Consider the following 18,863-nt stretch of genomic DNA (forward strand, 5'->3'; position numbering starts at 1 on the left):
GGCAGGACCCGCGCGGCCCCGCAGTGCAGCCAGGGGCTGCATGGCTCTGAGGCCTTTCCCTCAGCAGCAGTTTTTCCCCTAAACATTTTTCCCTCTGCCCTTCCCCATGCTGGGGGAGGAAGATGAATGGTGGAGCGTTACCCGAAGGCTCTCGGGGACATGGTGGACTGCACTGGGATGTGCCTCCGGAGCAGTGCCAGGGCCCTGGCAGGGACCGCTGCCTGCAGCTCTTCCCCAGCTCTGATTTACAACCTCCCCTCGAGTGGGAGCTCTCCTGGCCGCTCCCCAGCTCTCCGGTCCTGGCCAGGAACAGGCTGACACAAACCCTCCACGCTCCCGGCTCTGACCCCCGCCGGCTGAGCCTTTCATGTTTGCTTGGCCAGGTTTTCACGACTGTGAAACCCCAGAAGCTTCTGTGCTGGAGAAAAGCAGGACAGGGGATGGCCCCAGGACAGAGATGGCCCCAGGACACGCTGGAGACTGACATTGCTTTATTGGTAACTCTTGGAGAGCCAGACACTGAAGAACTTGGTTCTGTCAAGACAAGGTTTGTACACAACAGCAATAGGAAACAACAACAATCAATGTCTGCTGCAGCTTTGCATCTTGGTGCAACCTCAACAATAAACTTCTGCGTCATGGTGTCTGCTGTGATCTGTGGGGAGAAGGACACGGGGAGAGAAACAAAACCCGCTGAGAGCTGGAGGGTCACAAATTTCCATGAAAGAAGCCTCCTGTCCTACTGGTTTAACTGGCAGGGGAAAGGGATGCTGGGAGCGCAAGGGAGATGCAGTTTGGGGGGGAACCCCTCAGCTGAAATGCAGCAGAGCTGGGGTTCAACACCCCCACTTGGCAGTTGTTCAAGTCTTACAAATTCAAACTTATTTCTTTCAATTTAAATAACAAGTGCTTCAGGTACAACACTTGAATTGCCTGGTTTGTAACCCAGTTTTAAGTGCACACAAGCAGGAATAGATTTTTTTTAAAAAAAACTATATATTTTCACACTCATACACGCACATGCACACAGTGAATTTTGTGCTGCAGCTGTTTTAACCAGAGACGCTGGAATGGGCCTGAAGTGGCTGTCGTTAGCCAGGCTCCGGGAGCTGATCATCCGCAGCACCACTCACCCTAAAGCTGCTAAAGGTCCTGATCATTTTTGCAAATATCAGTCCCCAAAAGTCTTCCCCACGGCGGGGCTGCCTCAGCTGCTGCTCGGACTGCTCCTGAAGCCCTAGTTCTCTGGAAAATGCCACTTGCAGGCAACTGAAGCCCACAGCATGTGTTGCAGAGGACTCCTCTTGTCTCAGTCCATGTTGAGAGCTCGGGGGTCTCCTGAGAAGACGTGTAGGGCCTCCAGCTCCTCTCCGGTGTGAAACAGAGCAGGGAACACAGACACACTCAGACCCAAACAGCCGTATTGATGTCAAAGCCAGACTGGGTGTAGTCTATGGTATCGTGGACCTTCTTGGTGCCAAGTTTGGGTTTCTCGCTATTGCTCTTTGCCTTTGGGCCCCTCTCAGCTTTGCTGTGATGGTTCTGGATGTTCCCATGAAGTGGGAAGTAAAATGTGCCCTTGAGTTTGTTCATCTTTTTGGGTCGCTTAGAAATTTCGGGGTGTTTGTCTTCAGGAGGAAGCCAGCAAGGTTTCTCCTTGAGAAGCCTGTCTCGGTCTGGCCGAACGCTCCTCAGGAACTTCTTGAAGATGTTGGCTGTGAGGGAGAACTTCCTGCAGAGCTCCTGGGATCTGCTGACGGACAGGGACGCCTCGCTCTTCTCCCCCTTCTTATCCAGCTCTGGCAGATCCAACCAGTTCCCAACCAAGTCTGCAAAGATGTTATCCCCCAAGACCAGCGGCTGCCGATTCCTGCTCTGGGACATTAGGGAGGACGTCCAGTCGTGGCCATCGTCACACCCCGGGCACTCCCGGCACACCGGCCACCCCCCAGCTGTGCCCTGGCTACTGGGCTCAAATGTCCTTGGGCGGACGTGCTCTGCGCTGCTCGATGTGGAGGAAGGTCCCTTTGGGTGAGAAACATCCTCACCGCAGAGGCTCCTGAAGGCGGAGGGGGTGTCTCTATGGCGGCCACCCTCCGGGAGCGCAGCGGGACGGGACAGACCCGCCGGCCGTGGCACGGCACACGCGAGGGACGTGGGGCTGCGCCCCGCCGCCACCGGGCCCCCCCGCAGCTGCTCGTCCTGCCAGGCCCTGGGCACGTCCCTGCTGCTTCGGCAGCACCGGTGCTGCTCAGCGCCAGAAACAGAGCTTCGGCTCCCCGAGATGTCCAACTGCTCCAAAGCTGTCTGGACCTGGAGGAGTTTCAGCTCCTGCAGTGCACCCATCATGCAGTTCATCTGCTCGTGCAGCCCATCTCCCACCTCCTTCATGGAGAGCTGCGGGGGGGAGGAAGCAGACACCGAGTCAGTGTCCCCAGGAGCGAGCAAGAAAATTTTGACCAAAGAGCAGGAGAGCTGTGCTGAACAGCTTTCTGAAACACCCCCTCTTCCTACTGACTACCTGTACTACATCTATTTCATGGAACTGCAGCTGGATTTTTCTTAAGATTTTTCTAGGAGTTTCCCTCTAGCAATAAGAGGAGCTGACAGAAGGAGTGGATTTTTTTGACCTGACAACAAAAATAAATAGTTTGAGTTTCCATTAACTGCTTGGCAGAAACCCAAGGCATAGAACTAGGAACGGTTTTGGCTGCTGCCAGCTGTAGCATATTCTTCTGCTTTTGTGTCTTTCGTGCCCTGTACCTGAAATCAGGAGTCAGAATAGTGAACAGAAGTGCCTTCCACAAAGAACCTTGTTTCTTTACCTAAAGTGCTAAAGCAAATTAAAAATAAACCCCAGTAAGAATCACATTGTTACTACATGACATGTTGTCAGATCTTAATACCCTCATTACAGGCACCTCTCACTAGAGGACAAAGACACTTCAATGCACTTGAAATTTTGTACAAAACAACCAACAAACTCCAAATTTACTTACATTAAACCAGCAATCTCTTTGATTCCCAAGCTAGGACCTTTAGTAGCAGCTCTGCTTTACCCCTGAACCTTGCTATAAAGATTTAACTTTCTATACTAGACTTAAAATAAGCAAGTTATTTTTCAGAGCTTCTAAACTCCCCCCTCTTTCGCTCTGTTGCTTTCTCTCTCTCATGTAGGATCTGGATCATATTCCCAAAGCGGCATCATAAAACAAATGGGCTATACTTTCCAACAGCTGCCACTTTTTTTTTTTTTTTTTTTTTTAGCGGGGGGGGGAGTGGGGAATGGGAAGGAGAGGGGAAGAACAGCAGGAGATGGCAGGGCTGGAGGTGAAGACATGTCACATTGATGTGAGGTGGTTTGCAGAAGAGATTACCACTCACTGTCTAGGAAAAGCTTTAGCCTATGCTGTTGTAAACACTTTAAAAGGCTCGTCACAATTTTTGTACGGCAATAGATCTCAAGGTTAGGGTGAAAAAGGACAGATGCATCTTATGTTCAGCTTTACATTATCAACCCTTTTTTACCTCTCCATTTTAATTAAATTAGCTCAAGTACTTACTCTATTTCGATTTCTGTACTTGGTTTTGACCAGTGAGAGAGAGCAGTCATGAAATAATTGGATCCTCTGTAACAATCTAGCTCTGTAAGTGGGAAGCTCCTCAACAGTTTCTGACCACAAATCTCTATTTCAAAACCCAGAACCTGAAACCAGGCGGCAGATTACAATGATTTTTCAGAGCTTCACTCCTGAGAAACTTATTTATCACCCAGAATGAGCACACAAGCTATGAAGATACGGAAAATCTGTGTCTAACTTCCTGATTACACTATCAAGTGTCTCCAGCTATCTAATTTTTTAACATCAGCAAATAAACCTCTACTTCTGCAGACATGCAAATAATGCCCCACTTAAACTAACCGAGCTCTTGGGTTACCCGTACAAAAGCTGGGGCCATATGCTCTACAAGCCTCAGACAAAACTATCACCTTACCTCTCCAGATTTGCTGTAATGCTTCTCGTCCTAACCTTTCTCGCCTTATTAATGGCAGTCTGTTTTATCTGGGGCTTTGCAAAAAGCTGGATTTGGAGCCAGCTTGGCCCCTCATTGGCCACTTCCCACCAAATCCCCTGGCCGGCGCAGGGCTGTAATCACGCCGCGGTGAGTGACGAGGGTCCCGCGGTAATGACTGGGCTGCTCAAACCCTCGGCATATGCTGGATGGCTCCGCTGCTTCACCTCATTGATTCGATTAACTCCCCCGTGATGGGTGGTATCACTGCGACGCGCGCCTCGTCCAGCAAAGCTCTATTAAGGATTAAACTTTCATAGGCAGCATTTATCGTCAGCGTGGTTGTTTCTCACAGGCAGATCCCGTCCGCCCCTGACAAGAAAAGACCTGAGCCCCAAAAACTCAGACTCCAGCGCTTTTCCTTCTGAACAAACGAGCTGGGTCTGCTAAACCTGGCACCAGCACCAGCCTGGGAAGCCCGAGCCACTGGAGGAGGAGCGGAGATATTTTCATCTGCAGAAACACTTTCCCGTAAGTGACTGCGAGGTTTGGACACCTCTCCCCTGACACCCGGCGCTGCCCAGGCTGGGGGCTGGGCTGAGCTGTCCCCGTCACAGCAGAGGGGGAGAAACGGGCGCTTTTGGGACACGACTCGCCCAGTTTCAGCAACCTGCTTTGGGGTGGGACAAATCCTGCCCTCTGGACTCGGCCTCGGAGTCCCTCTGGCAACGGGAATCCCATCATCAGCAACAGAGTTTTAAAGATCCTGAGGCTTTTAATTCTGTTTACAACCACTGCTAAAACTTTGGGTTGTGCAAGTTAAAAAACCAAAGCAAACTACCCCCCCCACCCCCCCACACCCCTGCTTTATCTTTTGCTCTTCATGGTATCTGTTCAGTCTGTAGAGAACTGAAGAGTGAGTGAAACCCAACCCAAAGTGAAGTCACTGACTGGTGACCAAACAGTCTGCAGGGGCTTGGATTTCATCCACTAGTAATTACCCTGTGGTAATTAAGAGTACTCACCTTGGAGAGAAAACTCTGGAGGAAAAAAAAAAAAGTTTCTTCCCCAGTGTCTAACAGCCACTCTCTCCTCTGCCAAGATCGGCAGAGTTCTCCCAAGTCCAGACTGGTTTCTCTGAGACTCTGCAGAAAAGGAACAATCTCTCACAGAAGAGAGACCATCACCCTGGCAAAGGTTTGAGATTGGACTATTTGGGCTGCTAGAGGGAAAAAAGTTTTCAGCAGGTTTGGCTGGAAGTCAAACAGGTGCTCTGACTGGAAGGTGATGGGGACGCGAGGCTGAGGGGACAGCCCTTGTAGCCTTGCTGGCTCTGTGCTCACATGCTTCATGTAGAAGGAACTGGAGTTTGTGATGAACTAAAGTGCAATTTCAACCAGAGCGTGAATGTGACACAAAACCCCAGGGAGCCTTAATTTGGCATGGAGAGACCCTGACCGTCTTGCTGGGGTTATGCAAGTGACATTATGTAAGCTGGCCACCACCGGGTATCGGGAGATGCTCTGTCTGCGCGTGTTTGTGAGCTGCAAATCCCAAACCTGCTGTGGAATCAGCCCCGCGCTCAGTCGTGCCGCAGAGCAGAGAGCAGAGGAAATGGCATTTGCTACGAAACTTTGGGTCTAGCACAGATCTTGCGCACCAGCATCCTCCCTTCTTGTACCTGCTGGTCTCTGCTCAAGGCGCACAAATGTGTCAGCATTTCAAGGGACTCTGTGTGTCTAATTTGAGATGCTTTGTGCTTCAATACAAGTGGTTGGTTGGCACCTCGGCTTCCAAGAAAAGCCAAATTAGAACGATGACAGCTTGCAGATGTTCAGATTTATGTTTTAGAAACAGTTAAAAATCAGATGCTTCAAACTGCATCTCGTTATTATTCCTGAAACCTTTGCAGTCCCTGAAAATTGGCATGATAAAGTTTTAGTCTAATTCTGAATGAGCCAACACAGATGCCTTTTATAGCAAGACAAGTATGCGCAGGGCTGGGCGCAGTTGTGACGTGCGTGTTCCACTTCAGTGGCCGGGATTCAGCGTGTGATGTTAAACGTTTCTGGTCCAGTCGTAAGGTGTTACCTCCAGATCAGGCCTCCCAGGAAGACGTGAACAAGGCATCTCTGGCTAAATGCTTCTCCAAAGCAAAGCTCGCTTAAACTACAGTCTGAACACTGAAAACTGACCTGCAAAATTCAAAAGCTTTGCAAGCACTTTCAAATGATCATCAAGGAATATTCAATGTGAGGGGGAGGAAAAACAAGCAACAAACAGTGAGCATCTTGCAAAACTGAAACTGGCAGAGTTCAAATATGGAGTGTTTTTACATTGGAAATCTACTGTCTGAGTAGCAAAGGTATCAGTTACTTTGCAAGCCATGGCTTTTTAATGATTTCCTGAAAATACTTATTCCCAGAGCTACAACCACAATTGGTTTACACGGTTTATAAATCAATGATCTTCCACCACTGATTAACACAGCAGGAGGACAACTTGCCCCAAGGAACATCCCCTGGCAGTTACTGGTGTTTTATCAAATGCAAAACCGAATACCTGAGACTACAAGGGAGAATTCACTTGTCACTTCCCAGGTAAATAAGTAACTTTTTTAACCCACTTTGGGGACTAATGTGTTCCTATTAGCATCTACATTCACCGAGTCCTGGGAGTTCCGCTCCATCCGTGCCCTCGCGCCGCGGCTGCCTGTTCCCGGCCCATCGGCACATCTGGCCTGCCCAGCGCTGCTGCAGCTTTGTGACGCTGACGGCAGAGAAGGAAGAGCCCAGCTAACGCAGCACGGCGTTCAGCTCGGCACAGAGAGCTGAAAAGAAGAGCTCTGAGCGTGTTTGTCGTTACGAGGAGGAAGACAGATGTCCAGCTCTTAGGTAGAAGAAATGCAAAGAGAGGAAGTTATTGCTAAGAGGACAGGAAAGGACAAATGGCAAATAGCAGTTCTTAATAATAGTGCTGATGGGCAACAGAACCAGCAACAAACAATTGGTATTTAAGGAGGATGACATAATAGAGACCAAAATTATTTTAGAACTGCTGAGCTGATCATATTGTTTCTGTGTTTTCCTTTGGGTCACTAACTAGATTAATCTTCAACAAGCCTGCAATTGTGGCTGGGCGTAACCCTTCGGGGCGCGCTGCACGGCCCAGAGAGCTGCTTTGCAGCTTGCTGTTGCACCTTTCTTTTCCTGCCCTTGATGATGCCAAGGACCTGCAATCTTCTTTTTGTCCTTGCATTTTATCACAAGAATTTCAAGTCTCTTTTTTACCTTTTGTCTTTCCAGAGTATTTTAGGTGTTAATGAGGATGTTAACTCTGAGCTCATAATCTATCTGAAAGAAGGATCCTGAAACTTTACCAGATTTTTTTTCCCAGTAGTTTAAATAGATCTTAAGCAGATGTTGACTACAAAAGACATGGTTCACATCACTCAGTTAACTGTCTTCCTTACTCATTTGCCTTCCTTTCCATTGCAATGATATTGTTCTGTGCTTCCCAATCACACTTGCTACGTTTAAAGGCAAATTAGAAAATCAGTTCTCTACAACCAGGAAACAAACGGGACGAAAAGAATTCCAACCTTCAGACTTTTACTCACAACCCAGGGATAAGAGAGACCACAGGCCTCAGTGTACAGACTGACCATTGAAGATGATGGTTAACAGTGTCGGCTTTCAGCCCAGTGGTCTGCTTCACTGGGGCTCTGCTCTTTAACATTCCTCAATATGTGCAGCTGGGAGTCTAAAAAAACCCACGGTCATCTTTAGGAATCTTCTCTGGAGTAAACAAGCGGACAAAGCCTGTGACTGCTTTTTCTCTCCCAGTGTTATACGCGACAGGACATCCGCTGTCAAGTCACTCCTCTGCACCTTCCCTCAAGGCAACACCAAGGAACGAGATTCCGTGATAACCACCCGAGTTTCTAACGTTATCTCCAGCAGCGATGGGTAAAGGGACCATTTTATCAGCAGAGACACAGATGAAGCTGCGTGTTTCCACCTGTTGGAGTTGTGAGCAGTGACGTTAGCCCTTGAGGTCTGTCATTTATGCCTACTCTGCTGCAAATCACAAGAGCTGCTCCTTCAGAAATAGCAGTAATGAAAATACAGCAGACTCCTTTTCGAGCATGACACAGTTACCGGAATAGGACCCAGTGTGAGACAAAGAGTAAAAATAATTGGCTGTATTTTTCACTCAGACCAAATGTTCTATTCCTGCAAGATATTCATAGCAAGAAACATTGTCTACCAGGACATAAATTAATGTAAGAAGGGAGTCAGACTCTATCAAACTCAATAATGCGATGCATTTATGATGAATGTGCAGGGAGAACATTCAAAAGTTCAAGTCAGAGTGGTGGGGTTTGTTTTAAATACCTACTTTAATACTTTTCCTCCTAGAAAAAAGCAACAGAAAGCCCAGAAATAGCCTGGATTCCTCAAGAAAGACCAAAACATGGGAAATAAAGTTACAACTACAGCTAACTTGACTGTGACCCCTCACCCGTTACAGCCATACAAACCCCAAGTGCAAGATAAATCTGGCCCATGCACTCACCAGTCCCTAGCTCGATAATAAGTGATTTATTCTTATTGTAGAAGAGCCTTGAAACCTCAATCCCATGGTACGTATGCTGATGTTACTATGTATAAATGCAAACAATCCCCGTGTCAGAAAGTTTACGGAGGTAATGCCATCTGCAGCATGAGGCACGGAAATGAAATTCCTTTGTGCTAATCCCTGAGCAAGACAATTCTTGTTAAATCTGATCTTTCAGCTGAGATAACATTCTGTAACTCGGAAAGCAGACATCATATTTCCATGCCTCAGAATGATGCTTGCAGACTCCGAATCCAGCCGATAAAGTCAAGAAGACTTTTAGTATGGGGGATTAATTGCATTAATGGAAGATTCACAAGCTCTGTAGCACATTTCACAAATGACAGGAGTGGAGAAGCACGACGTGTTCCATGCCAGGCCTACAAACCAGCACTGCACGCTCTCACAAACCACACTGTGTCCATAAATCTCCACGGGCTTTCCAGAGGAGGTGAACAAAGTCTTCTGTATTTTCTACATACAGAGGCTGTGGTGCAGAGAACTGGCATGGCCCATCCAGCACTGGCTGGTGCCAGCAGCGGGACAGGGACCCCGGCTTCGGCAATCAAGCCGAGCGCGGAGCTGCCGCGATCCCACACCCCGTCGGGATGAATGGCTGTGTCAGCTGAGGCTCTCCCGGCTGTGAAGCGTTTGCGTGTGGAAGCTTCTGAATGAATTCCAATCAAAGGGACACCACACATGCCAGAAACTATCAGCTTACGATGGAAAACATGCGATGGGAATAGGAGATCTCTCATTGACTGAGAGGGGTCAGATTCATCCTTGGGAGCCATGGCAGAGCTCTCCCAGAGGTAACGCAAAGACCGGTGTAAGCACGCCCGGACCCACACTCATCTCTGGCTTGTCTGGCAAAGCACGGTGTGATCTCAAGGCACGGGCTGTGTGTTGAAATGCTGGGGCACACCAGCAGCCCAAACCAAACACATGGTTATTTAAATGTGGTTTTAATACACAAAGCAGGAGAAAGACAAATCAGCGCTGGAATCCTCGAATCCCACACTGGTAGGGGATAGAGTTGCGCTTGAAGATAACCTTTCCTTGGGAACTGGGAGCTGTGCCAACATCCACTCTTTCTTGAGAAAATCCCCTCCTCAAAACCAGCCAAAGGCTCGTTTATACCGAGACAAACGAAACTTCTGCTAATCGAACAGCCACTAACTTTCCCGTCGCACTGAGCAGCCTCAGCAAGCCTGGTTCCTCAAGCAGGGTGTTTCTGCAGAACTTCCCTGCTGACACCCGCTGAGCCGCCCAGCAGCGCCCCCCACCCGGCCAGAGCTGCTCCTCGGACACAACGCAGACCGCTCCGCTTCTAAGCGTGCAGCGATGCCCTGGACCTGGACTCCCGTTTAGCTGCACAGGGGGTGGCTCGTTGCCTCCATCTGGCCAAGAACTCCCCACCATTCCTTCCGCGTGATTCTTGGTTCTGGTGCATTTAATGTCTGAGGCGTGACCTGCTCAGTAATGAACAGCGCGGTGAAGACGCAGGGTCAAGAGGTTCAGTTCCCACTCGCCACCCAGCGCAGATGGGCCCAGCTGTCTAGCGCACTGCTTGCTGGGCTTTAACGAAACATTAATCTATTTTAATTCCAGGCTACCTTGACAGTATTGATTTTTAAAAGCTGTTATTGCTCAGGATATACTTTATGGTTGTTTTAATTAATACAGTCCTCCTACCTTCACTAAACGCAATCTGCAGCTCGCTTAAGTTGCCGATGAAAGGAATTGTTCCCGGCGGCGCGCGGCAGGGCAGAGGCTCTCTCCAGCTGTCACCCCGCGGGCTGTCCTGGCGCGCCTGTGCTCACAACAGCGCCAGCACTGCGCTCTGATACCCTGAGAACTTGTTGTTAAACTAAGTTTTTAAGTTTGATTAACAAAAATTTGGGGGGTGGGATGGGGAAAGAATGTGGCTAGTAAAAACCAAACGTAGGAAGATCTAGGCTGCTTTCAGTTAAGTGACAAGTAGTCCTACTGAAGGTGACAACTGCCCCTTCCCAGCTTTTTAAGCCAAGCATATACATAAATCTTTGTCAGGCTGAGATCTTGGTTTATTAATCTAATAAATTGTCACACTTTTACAATTCAAAAAAATCTATTACTGCATTATAGCAAGGGTATGAACAAAACCAGAATTTTCTCATTTTAAGTATTTTTTGGTTTTCACATTAAGTGTGAGGGATCTGCCTTCCTCTCGAATATATTTGAATTCTTCAGAAGTTATGTTGTGCACTACAAAACAGGCATGTTTCAGACTCACAAGTCTAATGCAATGTTTAGGCTTCTATAAAAAAATACTGCTCAGATCATGAAACGGAATTGTTTAGAAGACAAAACACATTTAGGGACCTTGTTCTAAGCGTGCTCTTTCGGAAGTTACTCTTTTTACCCATCTCACCTTCCAACCTGTTCAGATTTTAAAGATCTCCCAGATTATACTGTACACGTCCTGGTTTACAGTTTGCGTTTCATTCATCACACCCAGCGTGCAGAACACCAGTGACTCTCACTCTCCTTTGTTTTAGTTTGTCTCCCAGCTCCTCTGCTTGCTAGGGAAACACTGGCAACGCTCGCAGGTTAAATGTCACCGTTTGCTGCCACATTTATTCGGAGCGGAGTGCGGCGGCCCCAGCCCGTGTTTCACAAGCCACGTCCTGTTGGCAGGAGCGCGGCCACCGCCAGCGCAACAGCTAGTCCCTGACCCGGCCCTGGGTACCGCTGGCACCCTGCGGGTCTCTGTCCCCCCCAATATTGTTTCCTACCCAGGGAGCGATTGCTGCGACGCGGGCGGGACAGCGATGCTGGGCAGAAGCCCAGCAAGACTCGATAGAAGCCCATTTTGTAAAACTCCATCAGCCGAATTCAACGTCCTATTAAGTCCTAAACCGGGAAGCTTTTGTGCATTCAGAAACTTCACGCCCCCGTTTTCGCTCTGCCCCGTCTTCCCCTTTTGTTCTCATTATCTATTTATCTGCACAAGGCGCTGCCCCCCCGCCGGACCCACCGCGCACTGGAGCCCCATTTTGGGAAGCGTCGGTCCTTCCTCCCGACCCACCCCCAGCAAGCCCCAGTGCTCCAGCGATCCCTTCGGGCTCGGGGACAAGCCCAAGCAAGCTCCGGGGGTGAGGTTACCACCCGAGCGGGAGCGGGAGGAGGGGGAGAACGGTGTTGATTTATGACAAAGGGTTTCCTATTAAAGACGAAGTATTCTCGGAGGGCATTGGAGGTGGCAGGCGCGCGCTCCCTTCACATCATTTGGAATCCCGTAAACTTACTCTTCTCAGGGGTTTCTGTAATCGCTTCTCTGATGCCTGCTCTCTGCTGACATCTTTTCTGCGAAGCCCCTGCACCCCCCCCGCACCCCCCGTGCGCTCCAGCCTCCTCTCGCCGAGCGAGGGACCGGCAGCACCCGGCCCGCCGGCGCTGGGGGGCTGAGACCCGCCGCCTGAGTCCCGGCGGTGCAGAGCGGGGGGGCTGCGGGCGGGGACACCCCGAACCCCCGGCCAGGCGAGGGCTGGAGGTGGCCGGGACCTGCCCCGTCCCTGTCCCTGTCCCTGTCCCTGTCCCTGCCGCCGGCAGCCGCCGTCCCGCTCCGCGCCCGCACGGGGCTGCTCCCCCCCACAAAGGGCCGAGCTCCGCGCAGGGACCCCCCCCGAGTGCGGGGACCCCCCCCTTCGCGGGTGCGGGGACACCCCCCCCCCCCCTTACCAGCTCCTGCTTCAGCCGGCGCAGGTGGTGGTCCATGGCCCGGCTCGGCGCGGCCCCTCCGGGCGAGCGCTCCGCCCGCGGGGAGGGGAGGGGAGGGCAGGGGAGGGGAGGGGAGGGGAGCCGGGCCGGGCGGGGGCAGAGCCCAGCCGGGAGCCGCGGCCGCTCCCCCGAGCGGCGGAGCGCGGGGAGGGGGTGTCCCATGTGCCCCCTCCCGCCCCGGCTCCATGGCCCGGGGCTGCGGACAGGAGCGTCAGGCGGCGGGAGGCTGCTGGCACCGAAACCAGAGCAAAGCCGGCCCTCCCGGGGCGGGGGGGCAGAGAGTGATCCCTCCTCCCAGCAGAGGAGTTCGGTGGGGTGGGGTGTGGTGGGGTGGGTTGTCCTGGTTCAGGTTGTCCTGGTTTGGGTTGTTGTGGTGTGGGGTGTTGTGATCTGGGTTGTGGTGGTGTGGGGTGTCGTGGTGTGGGGTGTCGTGGTGTGGGGTGTTGTGGTCTGGGTTGCGCCAGCTGCTCTGCAGAGACAGAGCACCCCAACACAAGCCTGGAGTCACCAACACGGCTTTAATCACAAGTGGCAAGACCACCCCGTTGTGGGTTTTCCCAGTTTGTGCTAACTGGGGGCTGGGCTGGCACGCAAAGGTCTGTCCCGCCGGGTCAGACGGGGCTTTGCCACCTCGGGGGTGTGACAGGGACACCCCTGGAAGGTGGCAGCACCCCGGGCGCTGAACTCCGCACAGGGCCGTGCCCCGGCCCAAGCGCCCTTTGTCAGGGCCAGCGCGGCTCTGGGAGCTGCAGGGAACGGGTGTTGGCCATTCCCGCACGGATTTGTTCCCAGAACAGCGTGTCCCTCCTTACAGGCTGACAGGAGCCCACGCACACAGCAGCAACTGGAAACTTCCCGAATCTGAGGATGTTGCCGGTGCTACCAACACACTCCTCTGCGGGTAGGAGTTTCTCACCTCACATCAGCAACCTCTGACATTGCCAGTCGCCACAGGAAATCAAACAGATGGACAGGTGAGCCGGGAAAAAACACAAGCACTTCTGTATCATCAGACTTTATAACACATTGAATTTGAAAGTGTTTTAATTTCTTGGCATTTCTCATATATATATATATGTATTATTCTCAACTTAAATGCAAAATGTGTTCAGATGATAAACTCTGAGTCTCCTGTAATGGGTTAGCAAGGTTTGTCCAAATCGTTCTGCCACGGTAAAGAACTTGATAGGATGAGAAATACTACTTTGTGTTTTCAAATTTGAGATCAAGAACCTAATTACTTGCTTTTCCCCATAAATCTGAGTATTGACAGACTGGCTAAAATCTTTGCCTTTCCAGGTCTTTATTTTTGAAGGAAACATTTTTTATAGCTGGTAATAGGATTTTGTTTGTTTGTTTGTAGAAATCAGCCTTGGTGTTTTTGAAAGCTGACCTTTGTGTCAAAACCCAATTTAAATAAGAAATGTGCAATCTGCCCTTTCATGTATGCTTAGGAAACACTCTAGAGTTACCATTTATTGATCCTTCCAGCATCTCTTTTATTATTGGTCAAAATTTCCTGTCTCTTTACTCATATCAGGGTTTCCATTTCCTATCTATGAAGGAAGCATGAAAATTGCATCTCTCTTCAAGGATCTGTAGAACGTGGGGCAGTAAGCATATTAACATGTTAAAGAAATGACCTTATCAAAAAGTTAATCACTTCCAACTGGGAATGCAATGATGTGAGTGGGATACCTGCCAGTCTTGAGTCTTTCTTAAAGTCTAAGCCAACTAGCCCAGCTATAATTTTTTTCCTGAAACCTGGCTGGATTTGTTGGCCAGCTGGTTGTTCCCCACGGCCCAGGGTCAGGGTATGTATGTCCCCAGCCTACCCAAGCATATCAAGTATCATATGGCAGGTTTGAACAGCCAGTCAGTGGTAAAAAATCAAAAAGATGGCACCATGTGGAGAATACAAGCTGAAACGCCTGCCGCTGCCAATTATTAATAGTACAGGGAATGACCCAACTTCCCGTTCCTCTTTCTGTGCCCCAGACAAGGATCCGTGTTCCAGAAGAGCCACAGTCCCAGAGTCCAGGTTTCTGTGTTGCCTGGGTGGCTCAGGACCTTTATTTCTTTTCTGCTACTGGTGCTATGATTTTATAATTTATTGTATTATCTCACCTCTGTAAAGTAATATGTAGATGCTACTTCTTCCTTGTGGCATGGCACCAAAGCTAAAACATGATGGCACTGTCTCTTCACATTTGTAATACATGGACCTAGGTTCAGCTGGTTTGAGCTGAAAACTGACTGTGAGCTTAATTTATCCAAGCCAGCTCTGAACAACAGTATTTTTAGGTATCCTTTTACATTTGGTAAGGAATAGAGTAAGAGTGGGCATCAGGAGGGAATGACTTCTGTTCTCCTGGGGTTACTGTGTCTAGACAAAGCAGACTGCTGAGGAGCACTATGGCTTTGGCATCTTGAAAAACTGCATGAAATCAGACCAGGGATTATCCCAGGCGCAGGATGCTCTCCCCGTTTTCTTTACAATACCATTTTTTTAAAAATCACGTCGTTCCCGAATTTGTTTTAACTGATGCTTCTCGCAGTGCTCTGACTATTCCAGTACAAAAAAGATACAAAAGATACACATGGTTATTTGAAGCCTCAAATCTAAGTTAAACAACATTCTGTTTTCCAGCACGTCTAGCATTCAGGAGGCCAGCTGCAGATGTACATGGCAATTGGCAGATGCTGTGTTCCAGAAAGCTCCTGTAGCACTTGCAAGACCCTGAACTCTGTGATCTGCTGGCAGATGAACTGGGGAAAGCTTTTAGCCTCTCTTTGGCTGCTGTTTAAGGTCATCTTTTTGATCCATTTTTCAGCCTCCTGTGAGGCTGATAAAGGAGTTCATCAGCACAGAATAAAGAAAAGACCAGGATATTCACGTGCTCCAAACTCCTGGGAACTTGCAAGAGAAGAGAAAAATCTGAAATGTTTTTTGAGTAGGATTTCCCTACTAAGCAACATTTTTCTCTTTCATGTAGACAACTGGTTCAAAGCAGCATCGACACTTCATGCCAGGCCCTGCACTCCTTCCACTCTGTCATGGTGTAAACCATGAGCAGATGGTGCAGTGCGGTGGAAAATCAGGTCCCCAAGAAAATACAGAGCTGAGACTAAAACACCTCAAGCAGAAAGCTACATGGCTTATTTCAGGATAAAATGAATAAGTGAGATCCTTGGGCAAAAAATAGAATACGCCTTCAGAGTGGTGTATTCCACTTACACGAGCTGCCTCATTCCTTCCCATTTGAGAAAACATCCATCCCTTCACAGCTGAAGGCTTATCTCATTTGTTGTCTTTCAGTTCATTGATCTGGTTTCTCGGGGCTTTCACGTGACTGTTCTTTGCTGAACTAACAAGCATGGTTATCACTGAATTTTCTTTCATTTTTACTTTCTCGCATACCGAAGGCAAACCTTTCAGAATTTCTTCCCACTTAAGCTGCAGCATGACCTGAATTGCATCCATCTTTGTTTAAATCCACTGGGGCATAAACATCCAGCCAAAATAGGTAAGAATATAATGTCAGAACTTTAATTCTGGTTTTATATTTGTGCATAAAGAGATAAATTAGCCCTGAAAATTTGACCATTTCTTCTGTTAAGCCTAATTTGTTGTATGCAGTCTCTGCACTTGTGGCCTTTAAAGTTCCTGACATATCCCTACCTCACTATGCCCCCGTCTCAAAAGTCAAACTTTAACTCTGCTCCAGCCAAATTCTAGCTCCTGACATTCCTCTGCTTGCACTGGAGTGTCAGGAATAAGCACCAGGGTAGGGAAATCCTTGTGCATTCACTGTGCTGCCTTGTGTTAAAGAACTATTGGATTACATCTCGGCTGGCTGCATTTTGGTGACCTAGATCCTGTTCATACTAGCTGAGAAATAATTTAGCAAACCTTGGTATAAAGCTGTATCTGAGATTAAAATGGGCTGATATTTTTTTATCTGGGGGAAAAAGACAGAAGCGAAGTGCTGGCACTTCTCACTGGTATACCTGAAATTGCTACTCTGGGCTGATACCCTGCAGCCTGCTTGCCTTTTATCTGTAGCTGCATCTGTCTGTGCATCTGCAGAGACCCCCGCTGTATACTTTAGATTTCATCTGAAATTTGTGGAGGTCTTCTCCATCCTTCTGAAGGACAGAAGGACATGCCTGACAAGGAACCAAAGTCATTCAGCAGAAGGGCACTGAAATGAGGACACTATAAGACCTCATCATCTTCATCATCATCATCATCACCATCATCATCATCATCGTTGCTTATAACTACTCCATGCACCAGGCATCCTGGAAAAAATTCCAGACTTTGCCAGATACTAAAGCAACCAGGAAGATTCTGCTGCCCCAGGCTTGCTACTCATTGGTAACTTGCCATCCAGCTTTTTTTTTTCAAAGGGAAAATGAATGTGCAGGGTGCTTGGGGTCAATTTTTGGTGGTGAATATGAAGTCACTGTCTATGTTAATATCAATGGCCCTTTCACTGTAATGTGCTTTACTGTACAGAGAACAAATACAGTTTCCATGGCAGTGTAAACACAAATACATACCACACTGAAGAGTGAGTCACACGTGCTGCAGAGAACGGAGAAAGTTCACTGTCTTAATCTGAACGCATCTGGGAGAGGAGGATGAGATTATCTCACTTAAAAAATATTTTATAAATATTATGCAAACCCAGATTTATTCTGAACAATTCCATGTCTTGGCAGATATGAAAGGCTAATCTTTTGAAGCTAAAGGAATAAGACAAGGCAGGTGCTTGTTTACAGTAGCAATGTTCAAATCTATAATGAATGTATTCTTAAAAGATATGCACAACCCAACAATTCTGGAAGCCAATACAAATTCTCTGTGAGCAGTTTATCCCAGTCTTTCAAAGAGTTATGACGAGAATTTAACTGTCGTGAATGAAGAGTGAGTTCTGCAGAAAGAGGAGATGGATAAATCTGTGGTGACTACATAGTACCGGTACTAAGTACTGCTCAAGACATTTCTTTGCACGGCCTTGGGAGGTCTTGGCACAATGCAAACTACACATCGAACGTGTGATACGGTCCGTTGCCATGCTGCTGGGAGTTTGAAGACAAGTGCTTTATAGTGTGATACAGCAAGGACCTGACCTTGGGTATCAGCAGCATGTACCCCATGGGTGTCTTCCAAGCTCATTTATCCAAAGCTGATACACTGATACATAGATTCAGAGGAAAATGAATCTTGGCTGGAACTCAAATCAAATATGTAATGGACACTTCATAACAGGGACAAAAAAGTGGTGAGCCCTGTCTTGGGGGAATAAAACATGCACTCAGTAGATATGGGAGCAAGAGTTTTCCCTAGCAAGAGTCTTCTCACAAATCCCAAAACCTAGAGGTTGGTTTATGACCCCAAGCTAGAGACTTTATATCCCCTCATAAGAACCAGTTGGTTTTTTAGTATTACAGCTCTGAAGGAGGTCTTAACCATCTTTTTTTCTAACCTAAATCCTTTCCCAGGACCTATTTTGCCTCCAGAGTATTCAGATTAATTGTCAAGATTTCCAAAGGGTGATTTGAGCAGGAATGCTTCCTTTGGATCTTACAGCAACCGAAAGCAAAGCAATGTCATGGCAAAATGGCAGATTCCTCTTGGCTGGGCTGATGTGTGAACGTTGACAATGTGAATTCAGTACTTGAGAGTCACTGAGGTAAAACGAGGCCTGAAGGTTGATTGCTATTTATATACTGCCTCGTGGCGGAGCACACAACATGCAGAGAGTTTAAAGCAAAGTTAGCAGAAGGTCTTCTACAGGAATAAGGGTTAAGGGAGAAACAAAACCTCATTAGATCAACTGATACAGCTGCGGGAGCTTGACCTAAATCTGACACAGCCCCATCAGAAATGGCCAGAACCAAAGGGAGGGGGACAATGAATCTGCCAGTCGTGGTGTCGAAGGGTTTCTCAGCATACGGACATTGAGGTGGTTTGGAATCTGTCCCTCCAGCATCTGACGGAAAATTAAATAAATACCTACAAACAGCAGCACCTGTCTGAATTAAGGTGATGTGTCTGAATGTCTCATTAACAACGCACCGCAGAGAATAATGTCTGTCTCCAAATCACTTTGCTTGTATTGCAACGTGCATGCAACCTCAGGGGAGAAAAGAAATAGGTGAGAAAAATAGAGAGGGGGAGCAGTTCATTGCCCAGTTTTGGGCTGGTTTAGCACCTCTTTTCTGCCCTTCCCCCATGGGAACAGTCACTTCTGACTGCTCTCCGTTGTCTGTTCAAATCACATCAATTTAAAAGGGTTATGAGAGGCTGTATTTAATCAAACATTTGTTATGTCCAGGTGTCTTTGTCCGCCTCCTTTCCCAGATTTATCCAGAGATAATTCTCTCATGTTGGAGACTCGTTTCCCCTTGAGGGCCAATGAGAATATCCACTTAAAAATTAAAAAATAATTGGAACT

At 48.3% G+C, this 18,863-nt stretch overlaps 1 protein-coding gene across 2 annotated transcripts; it reads right to left on the minus strand.

The window, feature by feature from the left end:
- Positions 1-474: 474 nt before the first annotated feature.
- On the minus strand, positions 475-12,442 carry INKA2 (inka box actin regulator 2). Of its 2 annotated transcripts, none has more exons than XM_074850366.1 (2): positions 12,358-12,442; positions 475-2,397 (listed from the first exon to the last, which is right to left on the minus strand). In XM_074850366.1, the coding sequence occupies exons 1-2, from the start codon at positions 12,391-12,393 to the stop codon at positions 1,405-1,407; spliced, it is 1,029 nt and encodes a 342-aa protein (XP_074706467.1). In that variant the 5' UTR covers positions 12,394-12,442; the 3' UTR covers positions 475-1,404. The 2 variants fall into 2 exon arrangements, with proteins under 2 accessions (XP_074706467.1, XP_074706468.1); XM_074850367.1 differs by lacking the exon at positions 12,358-12,442 and adding an exon at positions 3,997-4,118.
- Between the last annotated feature and the right edge of the window lie 6,421 nt (positions 12,443-18,863).

This window comes from Strix aluco, chromosome 25, assembly GCF_031877795.1.
Source record: "Strix aluco isolate bStrAlu1 chromosome 25, bStrAlu1.hap1, whole genome shotgun sequence".
In the NCBI taxonomy this organism is placed as follows: Eukaryota; Metazoa; Chordata; class Aves; order Strigiformes; family Strigidae; genus Strix; species Strix aluco.

Excerpts from the sequence above, each read along its gene's own strand:
- INKA2 (XM_074850366.1), bottom strand. The coding sequence starts at position 12,393 with ATGGACCACCACCTGCGCCGGCTGAAGCAGGAGCTG. Across the intron at positions 2,398-12,357 it reads GCCGGCTGAAGCAGGAGCTG|CTCTCCATGAAGGAGGTGGG; the intron begins GTAAGGGGGGGG and ends TCCCCCCCGCAG.